Source organism: Saccopteryx bilineata, chromosome 3 (genome assembly GCF_036850765.1).
Source record: "Saccopteryx bilineata isolate mSacBil1 chromosome 3, mSacBil1_pri_phased_curated, whole genome shotgun sequence".
Taxonomy (NCBI): Eukaryota; Metazoa; Chordata; class Mammalia; order Chiroptera; family Emballonuridae; genus Saccopteryx; species Saccopteryx bilineata.
In genome coordinates, this window is record NC_089492.1 from 27,359,831 (window position 1) to 27,384,643 (window position 24,813).

General features: G+C 36.9%; 1 protein-coding gene across 1 annotated transcript in view; it reads left to right on the plus strand.

Moving 5' to 3' along the window:
- The window catches only part of EIF3E (eukaryotic translation initiation factor 3 subunit E), a 55,290-nt gene extending 32,082 nt beyond the window's left edge, over window positions 1–23,208 (plus strand). Inside the window, exons 8-13 of the mRNA XM_066264629.1 lie at window positions 1,169–1,295; window positions 2,105–2,206; window positions 3,417–3,526; window positions 21,251–21,353; window positions 21,835–21,969; window positions 23,019–23,208. Coding sequence (XP_066120726.1) covers window positions 1,169–1,295; window positions 2,105–2,206; window positions 3,417–3,526; window positions 21,251–21,353; window positions 21,835–21,969; window positions 23,019–23,057 — 616 coding nt within the window. The 3' untranslated portion in view covers window positions 23,058–23,208. The remainder of the gene's footprint in view (window positions 1–1,168; window positions 1,296–2,104; window positions 2,207–3,416; window positions 3,527–21,250; window positions 21,354–21,834; window positions 21,970–23,018) is intronic.
- Window positions 23,209–24,813: the final 1,605 nt, after the last annotated feature.

A 24,813-nucleotide genomic window follows, 5' to 3' on the forward strand; every position in this document is an offset into this window, starting at 1 on the left:
CACCACAGGGCAGGCTTCGCAGCCTGTGGCTATGAGCTAGTGGTTCTCAAAGTGTGCGCCCTATGGTATTCCAGAGAAATATGTGCCTGTTAGAGACCAAAAAACCAATAGGGTTTTTGGAGTTTAGATTTTTGGGGGACAGAGGTGTGGGGAATTGGCTGTAAACTGACAGTCTGCCCAATCCCCCACCTCACTTGCCTGATAAGTTTGCAAAAGACTGTTAAGCTGTGGTGCTGGATTGTTTACACTACCCCCCATATTCCCCGGAAAGACTGGAGGCAAGTTTCTTCTATCCTTTGGTGTAAAGTTAAGATGATATGTATGGTGGGAGTTTTCTGCACTCGACACAATTAAGAGTAAAAAGAGAGGAATTCTTCAATGTATTGATGAGGAAATGAGAGTTTGCCTTTCAAATTACCTATATACCCAAACATTGAAGAAATAGCTAGGACACATCAGGCTCATGTTTCTCATAACACAAGAATGAAAAAGCGTAGCACATTTGCTCCGGGACCTGCCGAATTCACTAAATCTTACTAAGACTGTATATATATATAAAGGTAACTTTTTGTCATTTTTTTATTTTTTAACCCTTCTTTTTTATAAATTCTAAAAAGCATAACTCAAAAAATGTAACAAAAATGTTTTTTAATGTCAGAATAAATTTAATTTTGTCTTATTTATTTTGTTTCATTACCATAAAAGCACGCTTGGACTTTATATATTTTTTTTCTTTAATATTTTACTTAATTATTATAATGTATTTCTCAGAAATTTGAATATAGTGCACCTATAATTATTTGTAGGATTTTAACTGCACCCTGACTTCAAAAAGCTTGAGAACCACTGCTTTAGGCTGATGGCACCTATAAGTGTCTTGCAAAAATCCTTTTACTCAACAATAATGGATTACTTACCTTTTAAGCAAGTCTCACTTCACATTGGATAATAATCAGCTGGCATTCTCATCATTTAGACTTCTGTTTATTTCCTTGGAGGAGATGGCCTTTATAGTGGTATTCATTCTTAAAGGTGTGCAATCTTGGGTTACTTAAACGATGCAATGTAATAGGCTGTTGGAGTATTTTCCTTAAATCACATGTAATAATAGCTCTAGAAAAACTGGGTAAGTTCTTAATATTATATTGCCTTTATATTTTTACCTTAGATATCTTAATGCAATTCAGACAATGTGTCCACATATTCTTCGCTATTTGACCACAGCAGTCATAACAAACAAAGATGTTCGAAAACGCCGGCAGGTGCTAAAAGATCTAGTCAAAGTTATTCAACAGGTAAAAACCAAAATATTTATTGATTTTTTTTTTTTTGTAAACTTGCCTGAACTTTGGGTTTAACCTTTTTTATTCGAGTACTACTGTTACTTCTCAAGGTAAAGATGTTTTAAAAATAGGAGGAAAGCATACCTGAAGAGAGAAGAGCCCAAGAGCCCAAATGGACATTTACAAACTTTATGTTAGAGGTGGTATGAATGAATACTGCCCTCTGATAGGTGGATGCTTAATATACATTGGCTATTAGTGTTGCTGTTATTGCAAAGAGTGAAGGAGATCTGGAGCCTAAAACTGTTTGTTAGCAGATCACTACCTACATAATTCCAGAGTAGTGACTTTTACATAGACTACAATAGTAGTAGTTTCCAAGTTGTGTAAAAGCTGCAGCCCTACTGGTTCATTTAGTGAGTTTCTCAGTAATAATTGTGGGTTAGAAAAGAATCTAAATATTTGTTTGATAAAAGAATAAATTAAATTCAAAAAGGCAATTCCATTCAGTAGAGTATAAATACCAATACACTTGGGTAAGTTCATCACTGTTCAGGGATACTTTTGCAGTAGAGGAATTTGAAAGCTTTTTGGAATGGTTCTAGGATAAGAATTTAGAGAACGTGGTCTGGAAGGCATTAAAAGCTTAAAGTGTGGCATGGAATCAGGATATGAACAATTGCTTTGAGAAGATAAATACTAGGTGATTTTCTAAAAATTAATGTTAAGGGAGGAGCAAATAGAAAAATTGGGTATTCTAGGGACACCATACTAAACAGTGTTGAACTAGACCCAATTTGACCTTTGACTTTATTTTACAGGAGTCTTACACATATAAAGACCCAATTACAGAGTTTGTTGAATGTTTATATGTTAACTTTGACTTTGATGGGGCTCAGAAAAAGCTGAGGGAATGTGAATCTGTAAGTATGAATTTTTACTTATAATAACATTCTTAAATTTTTGTATAAGAGTTAACCTTGCAGTGTTTTATTAAAGTAATTATATCAGAAATGTATATTAAACTTAAAGTGGCATATTTTTTAGAAATGTGTTGAGGTGAAGACATTTTTAATGTTCTTCTTGCCATGTGTATATATATATATATCTTTAGTTAGGACAGTTTGTTAAACATCGGGTATATTATAAATTCACACATACACCCATAATTCTATGTCTTATCCTGAATGAATAAATATGTAAAATATTTCATATCTTTGGGCAAGTTTGTTTGGAATTTCTAATTACAACTGTGATTCCTAATTTGCTTTATAGATGGGCCTATTTTTAGAATTTTTCATAATTGTATGATAATTAACATTTGCTATAACCAGTCAGGCAAAAAGTGTGATTTTTTTATAACTACAATGTCTTTCTACTCTTGGTTAGTAGAAACTAAATACTTTCAGAGCAACTGAAAGAGTTATAATTAGAGTATTTTGAATAAATTGGTTTTCAAGTTTTAAACAAATTAAACTAAGAATTTACCTGTTAAATGCATTTACCAAATCCACAAGTTACTAGTTGTTTTATTTTTGAACCTACATGTTAGCATAAAAATGGGCCAAATTTGTTGGAAATCTAAGATTTTATTTCTCTAAGAAAGAAAATGATACAAATTTACCTCCCAAGGCAATTTTCAAACATTGAATAAAATTTAAATTATAATTCAATGTAATATGTGTTAATGTAGTTATCAATATTATTAATATTTCATGTGACATTATTAAATATTTGTGTATATCTTTTAGACATTGTAGTTCTTAGGTCTTATTTTTGTATATAATTTTATTTAGAAAATTAAATTTAATGGGGTGACATTGATCAATAAGAGTACATTGGTTTCAGGTGAATATCTCCATAGCATTTGAACTTTTGACTGTATACCTATCACCCCAAGTCAAATCATTTTCCATTACTTTATATTTGTATGTCTTTTCTTACAGCATTTATTTACTTGTTTCAGGTGTAAGTGGCTTCAGTGTACTGTGCTAGAAAGTGTTGTGGTTTAGAACCTGTGATATAGATGAGGAGAATTCTAATGAATGGTATAATGTAAGGCACACAGTTTTTGAGTCAAGTTAAAATAGCTCTCAGTACCATTAATATTTTTTATATATTTTATACATTTAGGTGCTTGTGAATGACTTCTTCTTGGTGGCTTGTCTTGAGGATTTTATTGAAAATGCTCGTCTCTTCATATTTGAGACTTTTTGTCGCATCCACCAGTGTATCAGCATTAAGTAAGAACATCCTGATTTGATTTATATTTTCTGCTTTTAAATTCCTGGAGATTTCCATTTATTGTAAAGTTACACTTAATATGATTCCATTTAATTGGATTTTATTTATTTCCCTTTGCTTTAGAAGAAAAATAAAGCAGTCTGATAGAGATTTATTAAAAATTCTAACTTTTGTTTGAATTCTGGATTGCTGCAGACTCAAAAATACTTTCTTTAGCTTCCATGTGTGGCACAGTGTGGTTTTTGAAACTGATAACTTCAAGGCAATATTGTGATTGTCAATTACTTTTTAAAAGAGGACTATTATATTGTTAGTAGGAAGAAAAGAGACATATCTAGTTTTAGAATGGTTTTCAACAGGAGTTCAAATAAGGATTTAGCCATTAGTAAATTAAAAATACTGTTGAAAGACCACATTTGGTAATCATTTTAGTTAATTGAGTTTGTTTTATTTGATTATATATTTGAATTCTTATATAGTTAAATCCAATGAAATCTTAAAATGTTGAAACATGGAAAAATTATGGGGAATTTTAGTTGAAATATTTTCTATTGTGTGAGAAAAGTATTGGGGGGAAATGTGAAACTTACATAACCTATTAGAAACTAATTTACATATTAGAATTTGAAAAATAACCAATGCCTTTTGGCCACAGATGAAGTCAAACAGTAAATACTCAATAAATATTTAAAAACTTGCTACTTTAATGTTTGCCTCTTAGGAATTGTGTATAAACCAAAAAACTTGCTACTTTAATGTTTGTCTCTCAGGAATTGTGTGTAGACCATAGTTTTTCTTTATTTGCTAAGGCATCCATACTTTCTTGCCTAATTTTAGTGGGTTGTCATTGAAGTGGCCATTTAGAACTAGAAGTATATAGTGTGATTGATTATGGGGCTTTTCGTATGGGAATTGAAGCCGTGACTTAAGTTTTTTAGTACTTTACTAGAGCTCGCAGACCTATAATTTAAAAAAAATCTGATTCTCTCATATTCCTAATATATTGTGGTTGTGAAATAGAAAGATGTATCATACCCGTATGTGGGACTTGGTGGTTAATAGATAGATATTTGAATGCTAGCATTGTTTTTTTCCCCCAAGATTTATAACTGGGTTTGTGAAAGAGGGATGCTAATATTTTTTGTTCCCTTGTCTCATTTTTCCCATTTTTCATTAGAATTTGGCCACTTGGGTTTTTGTTTTTTGTGTTTTTTGAGAGAGAGTGCCAGACAGACAGGAAGGGAGAGAAATGAGAAGCATCAGCTCGTAGTTGTGGCACCTTAGTTGTATATTGATTGCTTCTCATATGTCCCTTGACTGGAGTGCTCTATTCAAGTCATTGACCTCTTGCTCAAGCCAGCAACCTTGGACTTCAAGCCAGTGACCTTTGGGCTCAGGCTGGATGAGCCTGTGATCAAGCCGGTGACCTGGGGGTTTCGAACCTGGGACTTCTGTGGCCCAGGTCAATGCATTATCCACTGCGCCACTATCAGTCAGGCATCTACTTTTTATCTCTTAACATCTAGCACACTAACTTCGTACACTATAGATGCTCATATTTGTTGACTTAATGTATTTCCTTTATATTAGTGAGTTCATATTTTTGTGCATGATGATGCTTTGTCACTTTTGTGTGTTCTCTTGAGGGTAACATGAGGAAGGCGTGTTACTGTTTTAGTTCTTTTTATTAACTCTGGGACCTTGAATTCATTATTTTGCTGTTTGGGATTCAGTTTATTATCTTTACTAGTAAAGTATTTGTCTTATCTACTCAAAAGAAATATACACCTCAAATAAAGTAATATAGAGGAACTGCCTCTATAAACTTTTAGGTGATGTATCATTACCTAAGAAATTTTTAAACTTGTATCCATGAATTTTTATTTTTTATTTCTTAAAAAATTTTTTTTAATTACTATTGGCATGCAATATTATATTAGTTTCAATTGTATGGCATAATGATTAGACATTTATATAACTTATAGAGTTATCACTCTGACAAGTCTAGTCCCCATCTGATGCTATACAGTTATTGATATTATTGACTATTCCCTGTGCCGTACTTGACATTCCCGTGTCTATTTTATAATTACCAAGTTGCACTTCTTAATTCCTCACCTTTTTCACTCATTCTCTCAACCTCCCTCCCATTTGATGACCACCGATTTGTTCTTTATGTCTTATTTTTGAGTTTTATTTTATAAATACAGAGTCCCTGAAGCTACCTCAAACTTTCTGGAACAGATTTTCTAAGTATGCTATTCTATGACTTGTAGTGGTGTTACTCTGTTGTAGCTTAAGAGTGATTGTTCAAAGCACATCCAGGATTGAGAACCACTGCATGAGGATGCAGTTTTTTGGGCAACATAATTACAACCTGCTAGAGCAGTGATTTTCAATGGTGTGCTAGAAGAATTTTTAAAACATGCAATACTTGACTATTTAGTCAGGGGCATTGATTTCTCTCCCCTTAAGTTGTCAAATAAAAGGACAACAACCAACACAATAGCCATTTGGTGTGAATGAATCGAAATTATTTTGATAAATAAAATGCCTATTATTTTTCCTGTCAAATCGGCAAGAAATTTTTTGGTGGGCTGCATAATTTTAGCGATCAGTTTATACATGCCATGAGATGAAAAAGGTAGAAAATTGCTGTGCTAGAAGAATGGAGTGAAAAACCAGTGGTTTAATGTCTTTAGTACAGGAGATCTTTGGGTCACAACAGTCTTGACATGTTTCGAGTTTACAAAGCTCACTCCCATGAAAACGTAAAAAAACTGAGATGTGAGTGTTTTGTCTTATGCCGTTAGCATCCTCCTCACAGACTGTGTGGGCGAACTAGATTGGTTGTGTGCAGCGGAAGAATACATAGTACAGTGTACAGTATAGGATATTTATATCTTTTTCCTTTTTCTGTGGCTTAGTTGTGTTTTTATGTTCTAGATTATGATTTTACAACTGTGTTAGGATACGTAAGTGACTTAGGCTAGGGTTTGTTGTTTTTTTTAACAGGGACAGAGAGAGTGTCAGAGAGAGGGATAGATAGGGACAGGCAGACAGGAACGGAGAGAGATGAGAAGCATCAATCATCAGTTTTTCATTGCGACACCTTAGTTGTTCATTGATTGCTTTCTTATATGTGCCTTGACCGCGGGCCTTCAGCAGACCGAGTAACCCCTTGCTCAAGCCAGTGACCTTCTGTCTAAGCTGGTGAGCTTTTTTTTTTTTTTTTTTTTTTTTTTTTGCTCAAGCCAGATGAGCCCACACTCAAGCTGGCGACTTCAGGGTCTTGAACCTGGGTCCTCTATATCCCAGTTTGATGCTCTATCCACTGCACCACTGCCTGGTCAGGTGGGTGTGTTTTGACTTACACCAAAATTGGTTACATTGCTGTTGTAGGAATGGAACTGTGTCATAACCCGAGGATCCCCTTTATATAATGAATTAAGAAGGTAGGGGCAGAGCAGCAAGTGTAGCTTCATGTGAAAAAAATATTATCCTTGGAGAAACAAGGAGATCTCAGGTTGAAAGGTTCAAGAAAGAGTGAGGAGGCATTCATTCAGTAGCACTCAGTCCTGAAGGTAAGCCTCTTGACTTGTTTAATGGGTTAGGAATACAGCTGAAAATAATGTTAATAAGCATTTAAGTTGGGCTTTTATAAATAAGGCAGACACCAAACTCCTAGGTAATGATCAGTTGAGCTAGTGTTTACCTTTAATTAAACAATACATTAAAAAAATTATTGCTCTCTAATGCAGAGGTTTTTAAACCTAGTTTTATGTCAAAATCATCTGAAGAATTTTAACAACTTAACTATAAAAGATTTTCTGTCTTCACGTAAAACTGAAATCAAAATCTCTGGGATCAGGGCTTGAGAATCTAGATTTAAAGCTAAGCTTCCCAGGTGATTCTTTTGCATCCAGCCTTGTGGAACCATTGCTCTAAATTAATGATTTGTAGTCTTAACCGCACATAGAGATCAAGTAGGAAGTTTCAAAAAAAAGGAAAAATAATGGATCGCTGAACCCAAACTCTAAAAAGAAAACATTCTTTTAGGGAAGATCTTGGCATCTGCTTTTTCAAAACCTCGTTTTTTGTGGTACTTTTTTTACTTTTCCTTTGTACTTTTCTGAAGTTGGAAACAGGGAGGCAGTCAGACAGACTCCCGCAGGTGTCCGACTGGGATCTACCGAGCATGCCCATTAGGGGATGATGCTCTGCCCATCTGGTGCGTTGCTCTGCCGCAACCAGAGCCATTCTAGCGCCTGAGGCAGAGGCCATAGAGCCATCCTCAGCGCCCGGGCCAACTTTGCTCCAGTGGAGCTTTGGCTGTGGGAGGGGAAGATAGAGACAGAGGAAGGAGAGGGGGAGGGGTGGAGAAGCAAATGGGCGCTTCTCCTGTGTGCCCTGGCCGGGAATCGAACCCGGGACTCCTGCACGCCAGGCCGACGCTCTACCACTGAGCCAACCGGCCAGGGCTGTGGTACTTTTTATTTTGGGATGATTAGAGATTCAGAGGCAGTTGTAAGAAGTAGAGATCCCCTGTGTTCTTCACAGTTTCCCCTAATGATAACATCTTACAAACCAGTATCACAACCGATACATTCCGATACAGAACATTTTTGTCCCCATAAGGATCCCTTAGGTTGCTCTTTTATGGCCATACCACCACCCCAGTGCCACCTCTTCTTCACCTTTGGCAGCTACTCCTCTGTTACCCATTTCTGTTATTTTGTCTTTTCAGGAACGTGCAAATTTATGAAGAGGATAAATATACTATGTGTAGTGGTGATGATTTAATTAGTTAATGTAACTAGTGCAGTTTTTCAAAAAGAAATATTTCAAATGTGAATGAACAGCTCTTCTAGCCAGGCATTGGGTAGATAAGACAGTAGGGAGCATACCCTGAGAGCTTAAAATCCAAAGGAAAAAAAACGATGTTAAATAAAGATAAAATTATAAACTGTGGTAGATGTTTAAAAAAGTACAGTGTAATTAAAATGAAATGGACATAATTTCTATTTTGGAAAATCAGAGAAGTATTTGGAATAAAGAAGTTTCAGTGAACCCTAGTAACTGTAAATGGATTCTCTTTAAGTCCCAAAGTAGACTTATTTCAACACTATACTAATTATGACAAATAACTCCATTCATGAGTTTATGTTGGCCTATCACTGCCTCTAATTTAGTTATTTGATACTGGGTTTTTTTAGCAGCAAAGAAGAGAAAGATTTGTTTCTGGCCTCCCTTTTTCTCCCAATGGACAAATTTCAAAAGCTGAGTAGACTAGTGTTATAAAACCCATAGTTGTTTATTAAACAGCTCCTTTCCTTTATGCTTTGGAACATTGGGTAGGTTTCCTGACTAAATGGCTGTGGGCATATGTGATAGTCATATCTTTATTAAAATGCATATTAAGAATGTTTTTATCAGTTTGTATACAACTATAGATTTGTAGGATAAGTTACTAATTTGTTTACCATAAAGTATGCAACATCTGTCAAAAAAGATTACTGTGGTGGGATTTAATTTAGTATAGCTGGATAGTTTATCAGATATGGTGTGTGTCTGAAATTTAAAAGCTGTTCTAGAATAATTCTTGGACCCGTTTTCAATTGTAGATAAAAACAAAGTATGGAAGTAATATTTTGAATGTGTATGATAAACATGTAGAGAATACATTAATGTAATTTCTCTATGGGGGTTAGTTTTGGCTTTTCACAAAAATACTGTATTTGTCAATTGCTCTTGCATATAAGTTATGAGGTCATTGTACTTTGCTTATTTTATTAACATTTTTTATCAATTTTTTCTTAAAGTACCTATTACCACATAGCAATTTATATTCATAATTATACTTTTCTATATTGGAGAGAAATAGGTGCACTTCAGATGCAGATAAAATAGTTTCAAAAGCCATTATTTCATTTCTTTGTTAACTATAAAATAATACTCTTATTTTTTACTGACATTTTAGAAAATTTAGTGAAAAGTCTTAAATTACCCCACAACATTTGTCATTTCTCAGTTTTTTCTTGTTTTCTTTCTCCTAATCTTACAGTTAAATACAGTGTACATTTAACAGTTATTCTTTAATTAGTTGCCATAGCATAAGGCTGTAGTACTTTGTATATGCTGCAGAGTGGCAACAGTCTTCTGAGAAATGCAGGCCAGAAGTGTCCTCGCTTTATGCTAAGGCCAATACATTGTGCTTATCAAATAAAATTTGAAAAGCCAGGTTATTTAAAGATACAATTAATAAACATGTGAAATGCTAGAACCCAGATCCTTGTCTGTTAAATACATGGGCGTGGGCAGACTGTGGGAAGGGAGACTGTCTAAAAGATTAGCCATTGTAAACCTGATGGAAAATCTACCTAGAGTTGATGAAAACCTAATTGGTTCTTTAGATTTAGATTCATAAATCTTATGTTCTTAGGTGGGACCACTGGTCTTAATTACTGCCCAGAACAAGAAAAGCATCTTGTTTTGTGCTAGAGGCATGAACATGTTTAATTAATGAGATTGAACAAAGGCTGAAGTACTTATTTTTACTATGTCTGTTGGAATAGCACTTCGGATTCATGTTCCCCTCCTCCCCCCAAGAATAATTTACATTTCTTTGTAGTCAAAGTTATTAATCTTTTATAGTGCTAGATTTTGTTTTATTTAAAAGTTCTGTCTTACAATATGTTTATATACTACTTGCCTATGTTTTCTTCTAGGACCTTTATGGCTTTCTTTTCCCTCCCCCTCTCCTCCCCCTCCCCCCTCCCCCTCTCCCTTCCCCTCTCCCTCCCTCTTTCCCCTCATCCCTCTTCCTCTCCCCTCCCATCCCTCTCCCCCTCTCCCTCCCTTTTTAGGTGAGAGGAGGGGAAATAGTGAGGGAAACTCACATATATATTCTACCAGGATCTGTCTGGCAACCCCATCTGGGGCTGATGCCTGTATACCAAGCTCTTTTTAGTGCCTAAGGTTGATGTGCTCCAACAGAGCTATTCTTAGCACCTGGGGCCATGCTCAAACCAATTGAGCCACTGGCTGCAGGAGAGGAAGAGGGAGGGTGGAGGAAGAAGCAGGTGGTTGCTTCTCTTCTGTGCCCTGACTGGGGATAGAACCTGGGACATCCATATGCTCTATCCACTGAGCCACTGGCCAAGGCCGGCTTTCTTTCTTTCATGTAAAGCCATCTAGGTTTTATTTGGGAATAGACAGTAAGACCATTTATCTTTTTTTCCCTAAACGGCTAGCCAGCATGACTTATTGAAAAACTATCTTTTCTCCCACTGGTCTGAAAAGCTATTCATCACATTTTAAATTCTCATTTGTATATAGGACCTTTTCTGAATTCTTTAATCTTTTATAATTGTTTGTTGACTCTAAAACCAGCACCAGATTTTTTCTAATAAGCTAGATTTGTAATGTGTTTTAGTATTCTGTATTTGTTTTACCTGGAGTTGATAATTGCCGTTCCCCCACCCCCACTTTTGTTTTTCTTAATGTCTTTATTATTAATTCTACTTTATACTCTACCAGTTTATAAATCTCTTCTCAAGATTATTTTATCAGTTTTATCTTCCTGAAAACTATGTGGACTTGTCCATCTCTGTCCTGGAGCGTTTTTGTCTCCCTTTGTCATGTATTTGTCCTGGAGATTCCTGGGCCTGTCTGCTGTTAGGGAACTCCTGTGTCCTGGACATTATTATGTCTTCCTCTTTCTTGGTTTACTATCATATTTTAGTATAGCATATCCTTCAATAACTTTATAAGGAAGAGTGCTTTAGAGGTAAAATTTTTCATGTCCAGAAATGTCTATTTTATGCTAATACTTTAATAATGTATTACAAGGTATGGTACTCTAGGTTGAAAACTACTTTATTCCAGAATTTTGGAGACATTGTTCTGTTGCAGCTATTTTAAACTCTTTTATCTCATGGCACACATAAACTAATACTAAAATTCTGCAGCACACCAGAAAAAAAAATACTATATTTTTTTGCATATCTGACAAAAAACAGTTTAAATTTTCATTTATTGACACTGGATGGCTATTATGTTGGCTGTTATTTTTTTATTTGACAGTATAACGGAAAAGAAGACAGTGCCCCTAATTGAATATACAACTCACAAAAGTTAGGGGATATTTTAAAATGAATATGAAGCGATTAAAAAAAGCATTTGACTTTTTTTATTAAACAAGAACATCAGAAAAGCAAATGACAAGTCAGAAAAAGTTGTTTGATTATGCAAATGAGATGCAAACTCAGTTATTGTGATTGAGTAGCAAGTGACATATTGGTGGGGGTGAACAGAAGCATGTCAAACTGGACGAGAGTGCACACATGGACTGTTCATTAGGGTGTATGGTCACCCAAGACTGCCAAAACACACTGACAACATTGGGGCATGGACAGGATCAGACTGTCCAGCAGTTCTTGTGGGATCCTCTGCCACTCTTGCTCCAGGAAAACTTGCAGCTCAAGAAGCTTTGTGGGAGGCATTGAACGGTTTGCCAGACATCTCCCCAGTGCATCCCAAGCATGTTCAATGGAATTCAAGTTTAGGGAACATGGACACCAGTCCATGTGTTCAATTCCTGCCTCCTGAAGCATGTTGTTGACGAGATGAGCACGGTGGGGCCTTGCATTATCATCCACGAAAAGAAAGTTGTTTCCAACTGCTTCAGCACAGGGTACCACTATAGGGTGCAGGACCTCATCTTGATATCTGACAACAGTCAGTGATCCATTTCTGATGACGTGGAGGTCGGTAGGACCCTCAATGCTGAAGCCAGCCCACACCATGATTCCACCACCACCAAAGGAGTCCCTTTCTCGCGTGAAACGTGGATTCTCACGTGTTCCTCGTTCACACCAAATCAGGACATGATGATTATCAGACTGCAGACTGAACTGTGACTCATCAGAGAAGAGGACTATTGACTGGTCATTACAGGTCCGCTCATCAGCCCACCTTCTACGGGTTCTACAGTGTTCAGCAGATAATGGAATGCATACCATTGGTCATCGGGCATGCAGTCTAAGAAGATGGAGTTGATTTCGTATGGTCTGGGTGCATATCTGTCGTCCACTGCAGTTGGGTTGTCCCCAACCCCGGGCTGCAGACCGGTACCAGTCCGTGGGCCATTTGGTACCGGTCTGCAGAGAAAGAATAAATAACTTACATTATTTCCGTTTTATTTATATTTAAATCTGAACGATGTTTTATTTTTTAAAAATGACCAGATTTCCTCTGTTACATTCATCTAAGACTCACTCTTGACGCTTGTCTCGGTCACATGATACATTTATCCGTCCCACCCTAAAGGCCGGTCCATGAAAATATTTTCTGACATTAAACCGGTCCGTGGCCCAAAAAAGGTTGGGGACCACTGGTCTACTGGCAGCAAGAAACTGTCTGCGCAGCTCTGTTGCAATGCTGCACTGTTCCTTCCTGCCAATAAGGTCAAGTGTAGCGGTCATCTCTTGCTGTTGTGGCAGATGGGTGACCCTTCCCTCGTCTTTTTTGTATTGGGCCAGTCTCTTGAAAGCAATTCCACAGTCTACTAATCACACTTTGGGATGTTCTAAGTGTTGTTGCCACTGTCATCTGTGTTTAATCAGCTTCAAGACGCCCTATGGCTCTCCAGGCTTCGCATTTGGGCCAATTGTGTGGCAGGGGCATTGCAAGGGCTGAGAAATTGCAGGATGTGCAAGATCAGGGAACCTGCAGGTACTCCAGTACTCTCAGCCTTTTGTATAGTGCATTTTCACCAATGAAATAAAAGTTGGTTTTGCATCCATTTGCATAATCAAAGTTTTCTTTGACTTGTCCTTGCATTTCTGATGTTCTTGTTTCACAAAAAAAAAAAAATCAAGTGCTTTTTTTTCTATCTCTTAATATTCATTTTGTAATATTCCCTAATTTCTGTGAGCAGTACATTACATCCCATGACTTATTTTATAACTGAAAGTATTCAATATATATCTTTTGACCCATTTCTCCCAGCCCACAACCCCACCTTTGGCAACTACCATCTGTTCTCTGTATCTGTGAGTTTTGCGGGGAGGGGGGGGGGGTTGTTTGTTTGTTTGTATTAGATTCACGTATAAGTGAGATCATATGCTACTTTTTTTTTCCTGTTTGACTTATTTCATGTGACATAATATGCTCAAGATCCATCCATGTTGCAATTGGAATGATTTTATTGTTTTATTGCTGAACTATAATTGTGTGTGTGTGTGTGTGTGTGTGTGAGTATCTCATATTTTCTTCATACACTCATCTTTCTGTGAGCACTTAGGTTGCTTGTTTTGGTTATTGTATAGTGCTACAGTGCACATGGGTGTGTGTTTATTTTTCCATGTTAGTGTTTTTGTTTCTGCAGAATTGTTGGATCATATGGTAGTTCAATTTTTTTAGTTTTTTAAGGAATCTCCATACTGTTTTCCATAGTGGTTGCACCAATTTCACTTTTCACCAAGAGTGCATAGGATTTCCTTTTATCCCAATTCTTGCAAACACTTATTTCTTATCTTTTTGATAATAGCCATTCTAACAGGTGTGAGGTACTATCTTGTAGTTTTGATTGACATTTCATTGATGATTAGTGATGTTGAGCACCTTTTCTTCTTTCTTCTAGCTGTATGTATGTCTTTGAAAAAATATCTGTTCAGATCCTGTGCCGGTTTTTTTGTTTGTTTGTTTGTTTGCCAAAGAAGAATATTTAATGATGTGGAAATGTTCTCAACATGTTAAATGACAAAAAAGGTAATGAAACAGTGGAGGCCAAGAGCATCCCCAGGCCTGGCTTACGCTGTGCCTGTTTTTAATCAGATCATTTGCTTGTGTTAACTTCTTAGTTATATGATTTGTAATATTTTTCTTCTCCCATTTGGGTTGTCTTTTCTCTGCTGAAGCTCTATATTCTGTTTCATTGTATCTGTTTTTAGTGGCAATTTCATACTGTTTTGATGACTAGCTTTATAATATAGTCTGAAATCAGGGAACATGATGCTTTTAACTTCATTCGTCTTAGGATTGTTTTTGAAAGTTTGGGGTCTTTTATTCTGTATGTATTTATTTAACGTATTCACTATCATGTTGTATTGCTTGAGTAGAGAGCTAGTCAACTAAAGGATGTATGTATAAGTGATTTACACAAAATAATTTACATGTCTACTTAACTGCCAATAGATGAGGTTGAGATTTTTAATGTAATATAATTTGAAAATTATTTTTGTATTTGAAATCCATATTAAATTAGATATGTTTCTCGGAAATTATGCATTTTAATACGTCTTTTAGCTATTGATAGGATTATTTTAAAAAACAAGATAAGCATTGTGTAGAATAGCTTAATACAACTTTTTATAAGCTTTACTAGGATACTGCATTTTTATTTTTAAATCTTAACAGTTTCTGCATAAAATCAGAATGTAAGAGAATTTGAGGATTTTTTCCCTATTATTTAATTTCTTTTACTGTATGCATTTTTCTGTTACCTAAGAAACTGCTCTATTGCCACACTCTTGAATTCATTCTCATAGTGATTGGTAGCCTAGATAATCTGAAATACCACTACTAACTTATTAGTAATTTTGGGACCTTATTTTAAGTTTTCTTTGACTTGAGTCAATGAGTAAAGGCTCAAGAAACAATGCAAAACACTTAAGTCCCCAAAGTTGGATTAAGGGTCAGAGCACATAGACATTTATGGTTGCCAAATTGCCCCAGCATGTTGAAATACGAGATTTAGAATATGGATGTAAAGAAAGAGAAGGGATGGAAAATTCTAAGTGGAGTTATACAGAATAGAATTTTCTTTATCTTAAAATTCAATGTTAAATATTTCCTTAGATAAGCTGTTCCTAAACCTCCAGACTAGAACTGGTAAACCCTTTGCATTTCACATACCTCCTTCCAGTTCTTCATTACACTTAAAATAGTTTGTATATTTGAGGGATTACATGATTGTTCCCCTACTCCGCAACCCCCAGCTTAAACTTTATAGAGGTGAGGAACACATTACATTTTGTCACTAGCATCTAACAAAGTTCGTAATTTGTTGAACGAATAACAGAGAAGGAAGAGAAATGGTTTGGTTTGGCTGGTGTATGGTATTTATGAAGAATAATGGGAGGTTTGATAGTTAGATTATAGTTAACCTGTAGATAACCATGAATGAGAATATTAGAAGTTTGCATTTTATTCTTTTGATAGAAGGAGTATTAAAGTTTTGAAAGGTATTAGAATAAACTGGTTAATTGGGTTTTAGGATTTACAACAATGTAAAATAGGATTAAGGAGAAACTCAAGAGGTAGATTAGTTGGAAAACCAGTAAACAGTAATGGATTCTGAACTAGGGTAGTGATTAGAGTAGGAACCAAACAGTAAATACTTATTCATTGCCTCTTGTGTACTGGACATTGTGCTAATTGCTGAATGTATAGCAGTGGACAAGGAAGTCATGATGCATGCTCTTGGGTTACATACATATACAGTCTATCATGAAAGCAAATACTCAACAAAACAGCTACAGCTGTTATGAATGCTATGAAAAAATGGGGGCTATGAAAGCATCAGACATATGTCGTGTTTGGGAGAGGTGTCTTGGAAGGCTTGTGAGAGTGCTGGTTTTAGGTAGAGAAAAAGGTGGATGAAGTCAGAAGGCACAGCAAAAGCAAAGGCCCTAAGGTGGTTTAAAACATGGCATATTTAATGAACGAGAGGGTTTAGTATGGATGGTGGAGAGGAAAGTCGATAAAGATGAGAGTAGACTGGTAAGGAACTTGCCTAAGAGGCAGTGGTTAAAGAGATCATTGAAAGGACTTTTCAACTGGATGTGCACAGCAAGAAGAGAAATTCGATAACCTATGATTCAAAGCTGAATGTTCCATTATAATTTTAGTTACATAAAACAGCCTTCATAAACAGGTCTTATATGACAGTATTTTACAATGTTCATAATGCCAACTACTCATAATTAGTCAGTTATTGGGAATAATGTTTCTTTATTATTATTATTATTTTTTTTTTGCAAGAGAGAGAGTGAGGGGGGAGAAGCATCAACTCATTCCACTTAGTTGTGCCATTGATTGCTTCTCATATGTGTCCTGACCTGGGCTCGAACTGGTCACCTTGGCGCTCTGGGACTGTCGACTACTATGCCAGTGGCCAGAGCAAAGTTTTTAAAATACAGAATATAAAGTTCTAGATCTGAATTTTAATGTATTTAGTGCAAATTGTTTTATTTGTGCTTTTCAGAGTAAAATGGCCTTGGACTCACTTAAAGATTTGTATTTTGGGGGATGTAGGAGGCATACAAAAGATAAACTGGTATTAGAGGTGATAAAAATGGGTATGTTTCAGGAAATCTGTTCTTTACCTTTGGAGTAGAAGCTTCAGGTCAAAGTGTCAGACACTGGCTTACAACTCAGGAACCAGCAGGAAGAACAGGGATTTTATTGGGAAACCACTGGAAACTACAGATGCAGAAATTTTTCCTAGTCAGTTTAAAAATGCCTGCTTGTTTAAGTAAAAGGACATACTTCCCTGTTTTCATTCATTCATTCATTATTTATTTTTAAATTCCCAATTTTTTGTAGCTTAAATAAAATGAGGTTTAAAGAACCATGATTGTAAAGCCAGTAGTTGCAGCCACCATCAGTGCTGTCTGGCCCATGCAGGGTTGCATTTGATTCAGACAGACGGTAATGAAACCAAAGAGCCAAGAACTGGTGGGCCATTACCTTTAATCCTAGCTCGCACACAGTGGGCAAGAAAATACACACAGTGGGAAAACACTTCCCTTTCCATTCAGGGCTCCCAAAGCCACTGACTTATCCGAGTATTCCTAGAGTCAAAGGTTTATACCTCACCAGCCTTATTCACCTCTGTTCCCCATCTCCTTCTCTCTGCACAAACTGCACAAACTGGCCTCTCCTTCAGCACTCTGCCGTCTTGGCTGCTTCTCCTCTCCTCCACGTGGCCTTTCTCTGCTCTCCTCTAGCATGGGCTCCTCTGCCCCATTTTATAGTGTAGAAATCAAAACCTTTAATCCATATAAAAAAAGGAAGTCTCTGATACAAAGTCACTTATCTGAGGCATAATGGGATTCCTCATGAGAGTGCACCACCCCCTATCACGCAACAGTCAAGGGTGTGGGGAAAAACTTAGTCTTAAAACTAAGCCTTGGCTCTGGCCGATTGGCTCAGTGGTAGAGCATCGGCCTGGCGTGCAGGAGTCCCAGGTTCGATTCCCAGCCAGGGCACACAGAAGCGCCCATCTGCTTCTCCACCCCTCCCTCTTTCCTTCCTCTCTGTCTCTCTCTCTTCCCCATTCCCGCAGCCAAGGCTCCATTGGAGCTGAGGATTGCTCTATGGCCTCTGCCTCAGGCGCTAGAATGGCTCTGGTTGCAACAGAGCAACGCCCCAGATGGGCAGAGAGCATCGCCCCCTGGTGGGCGTGCCTGGTGGATTCCGGTTGGGCACATGCGGGAGTCTGTCTGACTGCCTCTCCGTTTCCAACTTCAGAAAAATACAAAAAAAAAAAAAAAAAGAAGTAAGCCGTAGGCTATAACAACCCTGCCTGCTTACAGCCTGTCCCCCACACCCAATGCAAACTGTAAGTGAGCAAACATATATCATATTTACAAACTTATTTGACTAACAATAAATAGTAAACTGAAATCTGCCCATGAAATTGAATAGTCATAGATTATTTATTTTTGCTGAGAATGTGTACTTAAAAAATTGGTCATGAAAACAACAAAATTTTGACATATCAAAACCCTTTTTATCCAATATACAAAATAGGGAAGTCTCTGATACAAAGTCCACCCCACATCAAAAAGGGTGGGAAAGGCTTAGTCCTAAAACCAAGCCCCAGGCTACAAGGATCCTGCCTGCCCACAGCCCGCCCCCAACACACATTAATATAATTACGCCCATTCGAAGCATAAGGGCAACTAATATCATTACCTGGGAGACAGACTTCCACGGGGGCAGCGCCATCTTTAACAAAGTGAGCATAATATATTTTATCTGCCCAACAACATATAAATTCAGGAAATTTAAAGGTTGAGTTGGCTCATACTTACTATAATGTTTTTAATTCCAAGCATATTTTAAGGATACATTTTTAATGATTGTGTCTTCTAAGATTTAGTTTATAATTTAATTTGTAAATTTATTGATAGCCTAACTTAACATTGACATTCTGAATGAAATTCTATTAATTCTTTGTTAATAAATTTATAAAATGGGGGTAGCACAGTGTTAGGCAAATGAGTTTGTAAAATTTGAATTTGGGGGGGAGTTTGTTCACTATTGTTAAAAAATGGTGCTGGGCCTGACCTGTGGTGGCGCAGTGGATAACGCATCGACCTGGAAATGCTGAGGTCGCCGGTTCAAAACCCTGGGCTTGCCTGGTCAAGGAACATATGGGAGTTGATGCTTCCAGCTCCTCCCGCCTTCTCTCTCTCTCTCCCTCTCTCTCTCCTCTTTAAAAATGAATAAAGAAAAAAAGAAAAAAAAAAGATTAAAAAAAAAAAAAATGGTGCTGGGCCCTGGCCAGTTGGCTCAGCGGTAGAGCGTCGGCCTGGTGTGCGGGGGACCCGGGTTCGATTCCCGGCCAGGGCACACAGGAGAAGCGCCCATCTGCTTCTCCACCCCTCCCCCTCTCCTTCCTCTCTGTCTCTCTCTCTCTTCCCCTCCCGCAGCCAAGGCTCCATTGGAGCAAAGATGGCCCGGGCGCTGGGGATGGCTCCTTGGCCTCTGCCCCAGGCGCTAGAGTGGCTCTGGTCGTGGCAGAGCGACGCCCCGGAGGGGCAGAACATCGCCCCCCTGGTGGACAGAGCATCGCCCCTGGTGGGCGTGCTGGTTGGATCCAGTCGGGCGCATGCGGGAGTCTGACTGTCTCTCCCAGTTTCCAGCTTCAGAAAAATACAAAAAAAAAAAAAAAAAAATGGTGCTGGGCAGCTAAAGATGTGTGCTTGCCTTCAGAGAAGGGCCATTGATTGCAAATTATGGATTACATTCCTGCTTGGGAGGGGCCATTGTTTTGCTAATGTTTGTTGGAGGGAGGTGTCTTTGTGGGCCCAGGCAGTTTTGCAGAGAGAGCAGAGAGAAGGCAGAGTGCTGAAGAAGAAGCCAGTTTGTTCAGAGAGGGATGTGCAGATGGGGAACCTGAGCTGAGGGCCTTGCGAGCTCCACTGAGACTGGTGGGGCCTTTGATTCCAGGAGGAACCAGAGAACATTCTCCTGGTTTTGGAAACAGGGAATGTGTCGGCCCTGAATGAAAGGGAAGCAATTTCCCTGTGTGTTTGCTCCTAGCCCGGTGCGAGACATTAATAAATGGAATGGCCCACCATTTATTGGCTCCACTGTTTCTTTACTGTCTGCCTAAATCCAATGAGAACCTACATGGCCACGAAAGTGACGACCACCGGCCCTATGCACAGATTATTTTAGTTACAGAAAGGTATTTTTTATTAACTAGGTTAGTTATATTTAGGTTGGGAGCTCTAGAATTACATAATTGTATGATTGCCAATATCTTGAATTTTTATATTTTAAAATTGAGAATGCTGTCAGATCAGGGATTTTCATGTATAATAAAGAATTATTTTGTTAGTGATATTCTAATTCTTTTCATCAAACCAGTAATAATATTACAAGGCCTGGCAAATGCAATCAATATCTTCAGTGAAAACAGGTGAAAGAGGGACAGTTGTTTGTGTTTGAACACCCATATATGTATGTTTGTATACTGTATGCTCTTAAATACTATACATGCAAAAATACTCTGCCATCAGCCAACTGACTTACCTACTACCAAAGTGGTGCTTGCATTTAATTCTCTTAAATTAAGCCCTGAAATGACCTCTTTTTCAACCTGATCATAAAGTGAAAAAATAAAATGCATGTTGGTTGATACCAGACTTTGGATCAGGTTCTTGGTGTCTGTCACCTTCCTCTCTTCTTCCCTTCTTTATGCTGTGTGTGTATGCACTTGGGCATGCCAATTTTCTCTGAAATTCAGTGACCATTGAGGTTATATGGTACACAGGCAGACTCTAGGTTACGAACAAGGTCTGATCTGTAGGTTTGTTCCTAAGTTGAATGTGTATGTAAGCTGGAGCATTCACCTGTTATGTAACTCAGATGTTTGTCCTAGCGTAGTATTTCTTTTATACCTTTCTGTTCATATAAATACTTAAACATTTTCAGACCTACAGTCTATGTTGTTTGTAACCTGGACTGCCTATACAATTTTAGGTAATGCTCTCAGAATTTACAACACAAACATACACAGCAGCCTGAGTTTTAGTTATGTTTTTCAGTATGTGATGTTCCTTGTAGTAGGTTTAATATATATAATCATTATACGTTATAAAACATTTTCTCCCTTAGATTATTACTAGTTGAGCATCTGCAAATCTAAGGAACTTTTCTAGAGGCTAGAAAGATTTCTGTAAATGCAGAATATGGGCCCTCCTCAAGAAATCTTACATTCTGGTTAGTGAAATGGTATAGGTAGAGCACAGTACAAGATAATCACAAAAAATGTGAACAATGCGGCTATTAAGAGTCATATCATTTAAGAGAAGGTAACCAATAATAAACATCTAAAAAATCTACAGTGTGAGTCAAAGACTATGTACTTGAAACTTAAGTTTTTAGACTCAATTAATGTTGTGTTTTACTTTTTCCATTAGTATGTTGGCAGATAAACTGAACATGACTCCAGAAGAAGCTGAAAGGTGGATTGTAAATTTGATTAGAAATGCAAGACTGGATGCCAAGATTGATTCTAAATTAGTGAGTATTATGTTAACTGTTCTGTATACTACAATAGATATTGGTTGCTGGTTATTTTATACTTTTTCTGAATATTTATTAGGACACTTTATAAGAATTTGTTTTGTTTTAATGCATAATAGTTCTTTGAAGGCAACAGCAACCTCCTAATTTTTGTTACTGGGTAAATATAGCAATCTCTCTATAGTGCATAAAAATATACAAGAGCCTGACCTGTGGTGGTGCAGTGGATAGGTTGTCGACTTGGAGCACTGAGGTTGCTGGTTCGAAACCTTTGGCTTACCTGGTTAAGGCACATATGAGAAGCAACTATGAGTTGATGCTTCCTGCTCCTCTCCCCCTCTCCTCTCTCTCTAAAATCTATAAATCTTAAAAAAAACAAATATACAATAGTCATGTACTGTTGTCATGTCATGCTTGTGACATCTGGGAAACCTGGTCATTAACATTACAGGATCAATTTCCCTGTGTCTTATTTTAGGGTCATGTGGTTATGGGTAACAATGCAGTATCACCCTATCAACAAGTGATTGAAAAGACCAAAAGCCTTTCTTTTAGAAGTCAGATGTTGGCGATGAATATTGAGAAGAAACTTAATCAGAACAGTAGGTCAGAGGTAAGAATCACACATTTTCAATTCTGTATGGGATTTAGCAATAATGTAATGTAATTATTACATGGACTTAATTTGAGAACATACTAATATCAGTTGTTTCTGATTTCGAATTTCTGTTGGGGGTGTGAAAATTTTGTTTAAGAAATTATAAACGAAGAGAATTTTTCTTAGATGGGATTATATACATTCGTCAGGGAAGCTGAAAAAATTAAGTGTTCTAGTTTATTATAACTTCCTTTTCCTTTTACTCTGTGTGTGACTTCATTAATTCATTTTCTCAGGGTTTTCAATACATCATTTTGATACTGGCAGATGATAACATATGTAGCTCTGTTTCAAGTGCCTTAAATTTGTATTTTTCTTTTAAATATAAAGGAACACTTCTGGAAAATGTTGATCTTATTATCTATTAGTGCTAATTTTTAAAAATTTGATTTTATCAGGTACATTTATTTAACTGTAAAAAAATTCCTCTTTTGATAGAAATCCTACATATTTGACATTAAAAGAACTTGCATGGCTTTGTCATTTTGCAATCCCAAACCACTTATAATGCTGTTTAGCCATTGTGTTTATGTGTAACTAGAGGATGGGAGGGTTTTTAGGAAGCAGCTGTGAAACATTCAAGGACCTCATTCATCCTTGGTTGGAATTTAGCAACAGGTTTGTGTCCTTAGAATAGTTTTTTAGTTTTAAAAGAGAAGGATGAATTGGGAAATTATTATCTATGCCTATTCCAACCTAGTCTAGAATAAATGAGCTTGAAATATTTACTTTTATATAATGGTTTTTGTATGCTTTAGGATCAATTCATATTGATTTTTGGTATAATATTTGTGATATTGTCATTGATATACTTTATAATTGGTCAAAATTATAAGATAGTATTTTGATGTGTGGAACATCTGACATTTAGTAGTAGTTACACGGGTTAAAATGTCAGAGCATTGTTTGGCAGGAATAGTGCTAAAAAGAATGCTTGTATTATTTTTTTCTAAGATTTTTTCAGAAAGTACTTTCTTTTTAACCCTGTCTTTTGTATATTTTAGGCTCCTAACTGGGCAACTCAAGACTCTGGCTTCTACTGAAGAACTGCAAAAAGACCAAAAAGCAAACAAACAAACAAAAACTATAAAGGAAAGGTGAAATAAAAACCATTATATAAAGGGTTACATACATTTTTGAAATTATATTGAGTATAGATTTTGGTGAATTTGAATAAAATTGGCTGTTTCATTATCTGGTGAACTTCCTTGTGTATACAAGTGTGTGTGTGTGTTTTAAATTTATTTTGAAATAATTAAAGACTCAGGCAGTTGCAGAACTGGTACACAGAAGGCCCATGTATTGTTTTTATTTTATTTTATTTTTAATTTTTTAGAGAGAGGGAGAGAGAGACAGGAAGGTAGAGAGATGAGAAGCATTAACTTTTTTCAGCACTTTAGTTGTTCATTCATTGCTTTCTCATATGCTCCGCAACGTGGGGGGGGGGGGTGCTCCAGTGACCGTGAATGGGGCCATGCATATCTATGATCCCGTACTCAAGCTGGTGACCCTGTGCTCAAGCTGGCGACTTCACGGTTTCAAACCTGGGTCCTCAGTGTCCCAGGTTGACACACTATCCACTGTGCCACCGCCTGGTCAGGCACTTTTAGAGAGACAGAAAGAGGATGGGGGAGAGAAAAACATTCATTTGTCATTCCACTTAGTGTGCGTTCAATGGTCACTCCCCATGTGAGCCCTGGTGCACTGACCGGGAATCGAACCTGCAACCAAGGTATTTCAGGACAATGCTCTAACCCCCTGGTCAGCTAACTGGCTCACGAGCCACATGCGACTCTGGCCACTTGAGTGTGGCTCTTCCACAAAATACCACGTGCAGGCACTACCTCAATAAGGAATATACCTACCTATATAATTTTAAGCTTAAAAAAATTTGGCTCTCAAAAGAAATTTCAGTCATTGTACTATTGAGATTTGACTTTTGACTAATGAGTTTACTGACCAATGCTCTAACTGATTGAGCTACCTGGCCAGGGCACCTTCACTTTTTATCTTAAGATGTTATATAGCTCAACTAAGTCACATTAATAGCAAAGATTTCTTGGTGATTACACAGACAGCAGTTAAAAGCAAGTCCAACAGTTATTTAATGTGCCTTAGAGAACTAGTAAAAACCCCAGAGAAGAATGATCGGAGGCTAATATTAATCACTGTGTGTTAGGCATTTTCACATCTATATTTAAACAATACTGAGGAATCCACAGTTGAGTACCTAGAAAAACTGAAATTTTGGTGCTAATATCTGTATATTGAGAAGAAACATGGTTTCTGAGATCATATCAAACAAATGTTGAAGCAAAGAATTGGGAACACTTTTCCAGTTATATTGCACTGCCCCTCCTTATATCATTATTACTTTATGAGTCTTTTTTAGGGTAAATTTAGAGTGGGATAAGGGATATATGTTTACTAAGTAAATAAGGGTCTTGATCCATAATAATATTCAAGTCTCTGCACCATTATCTTCAAATGGAGTAAAGGGTATTATATTATTTTCCTGCCAGTATAACCATTGGATATAAGTGGCCCCACCAAAAAAACAAACAAAAAACAAAATAAAGCTGTAACATAACAAAACTTTGATGAATATTTATGATTTTTTCTATTTATTCTCTGCTCCTTAGGGTTATCCATTATACATAACTAATGTTCACTTTTTCTACCACTCATTGCTTTTCACATTATGCTACCCTTTGAAATTGAAAGATAATGCCACTATGAATTACTAGTATCAATCAGAAAAAGTCTATATAAAACTAATGGCCATTTTTGTACGTTACC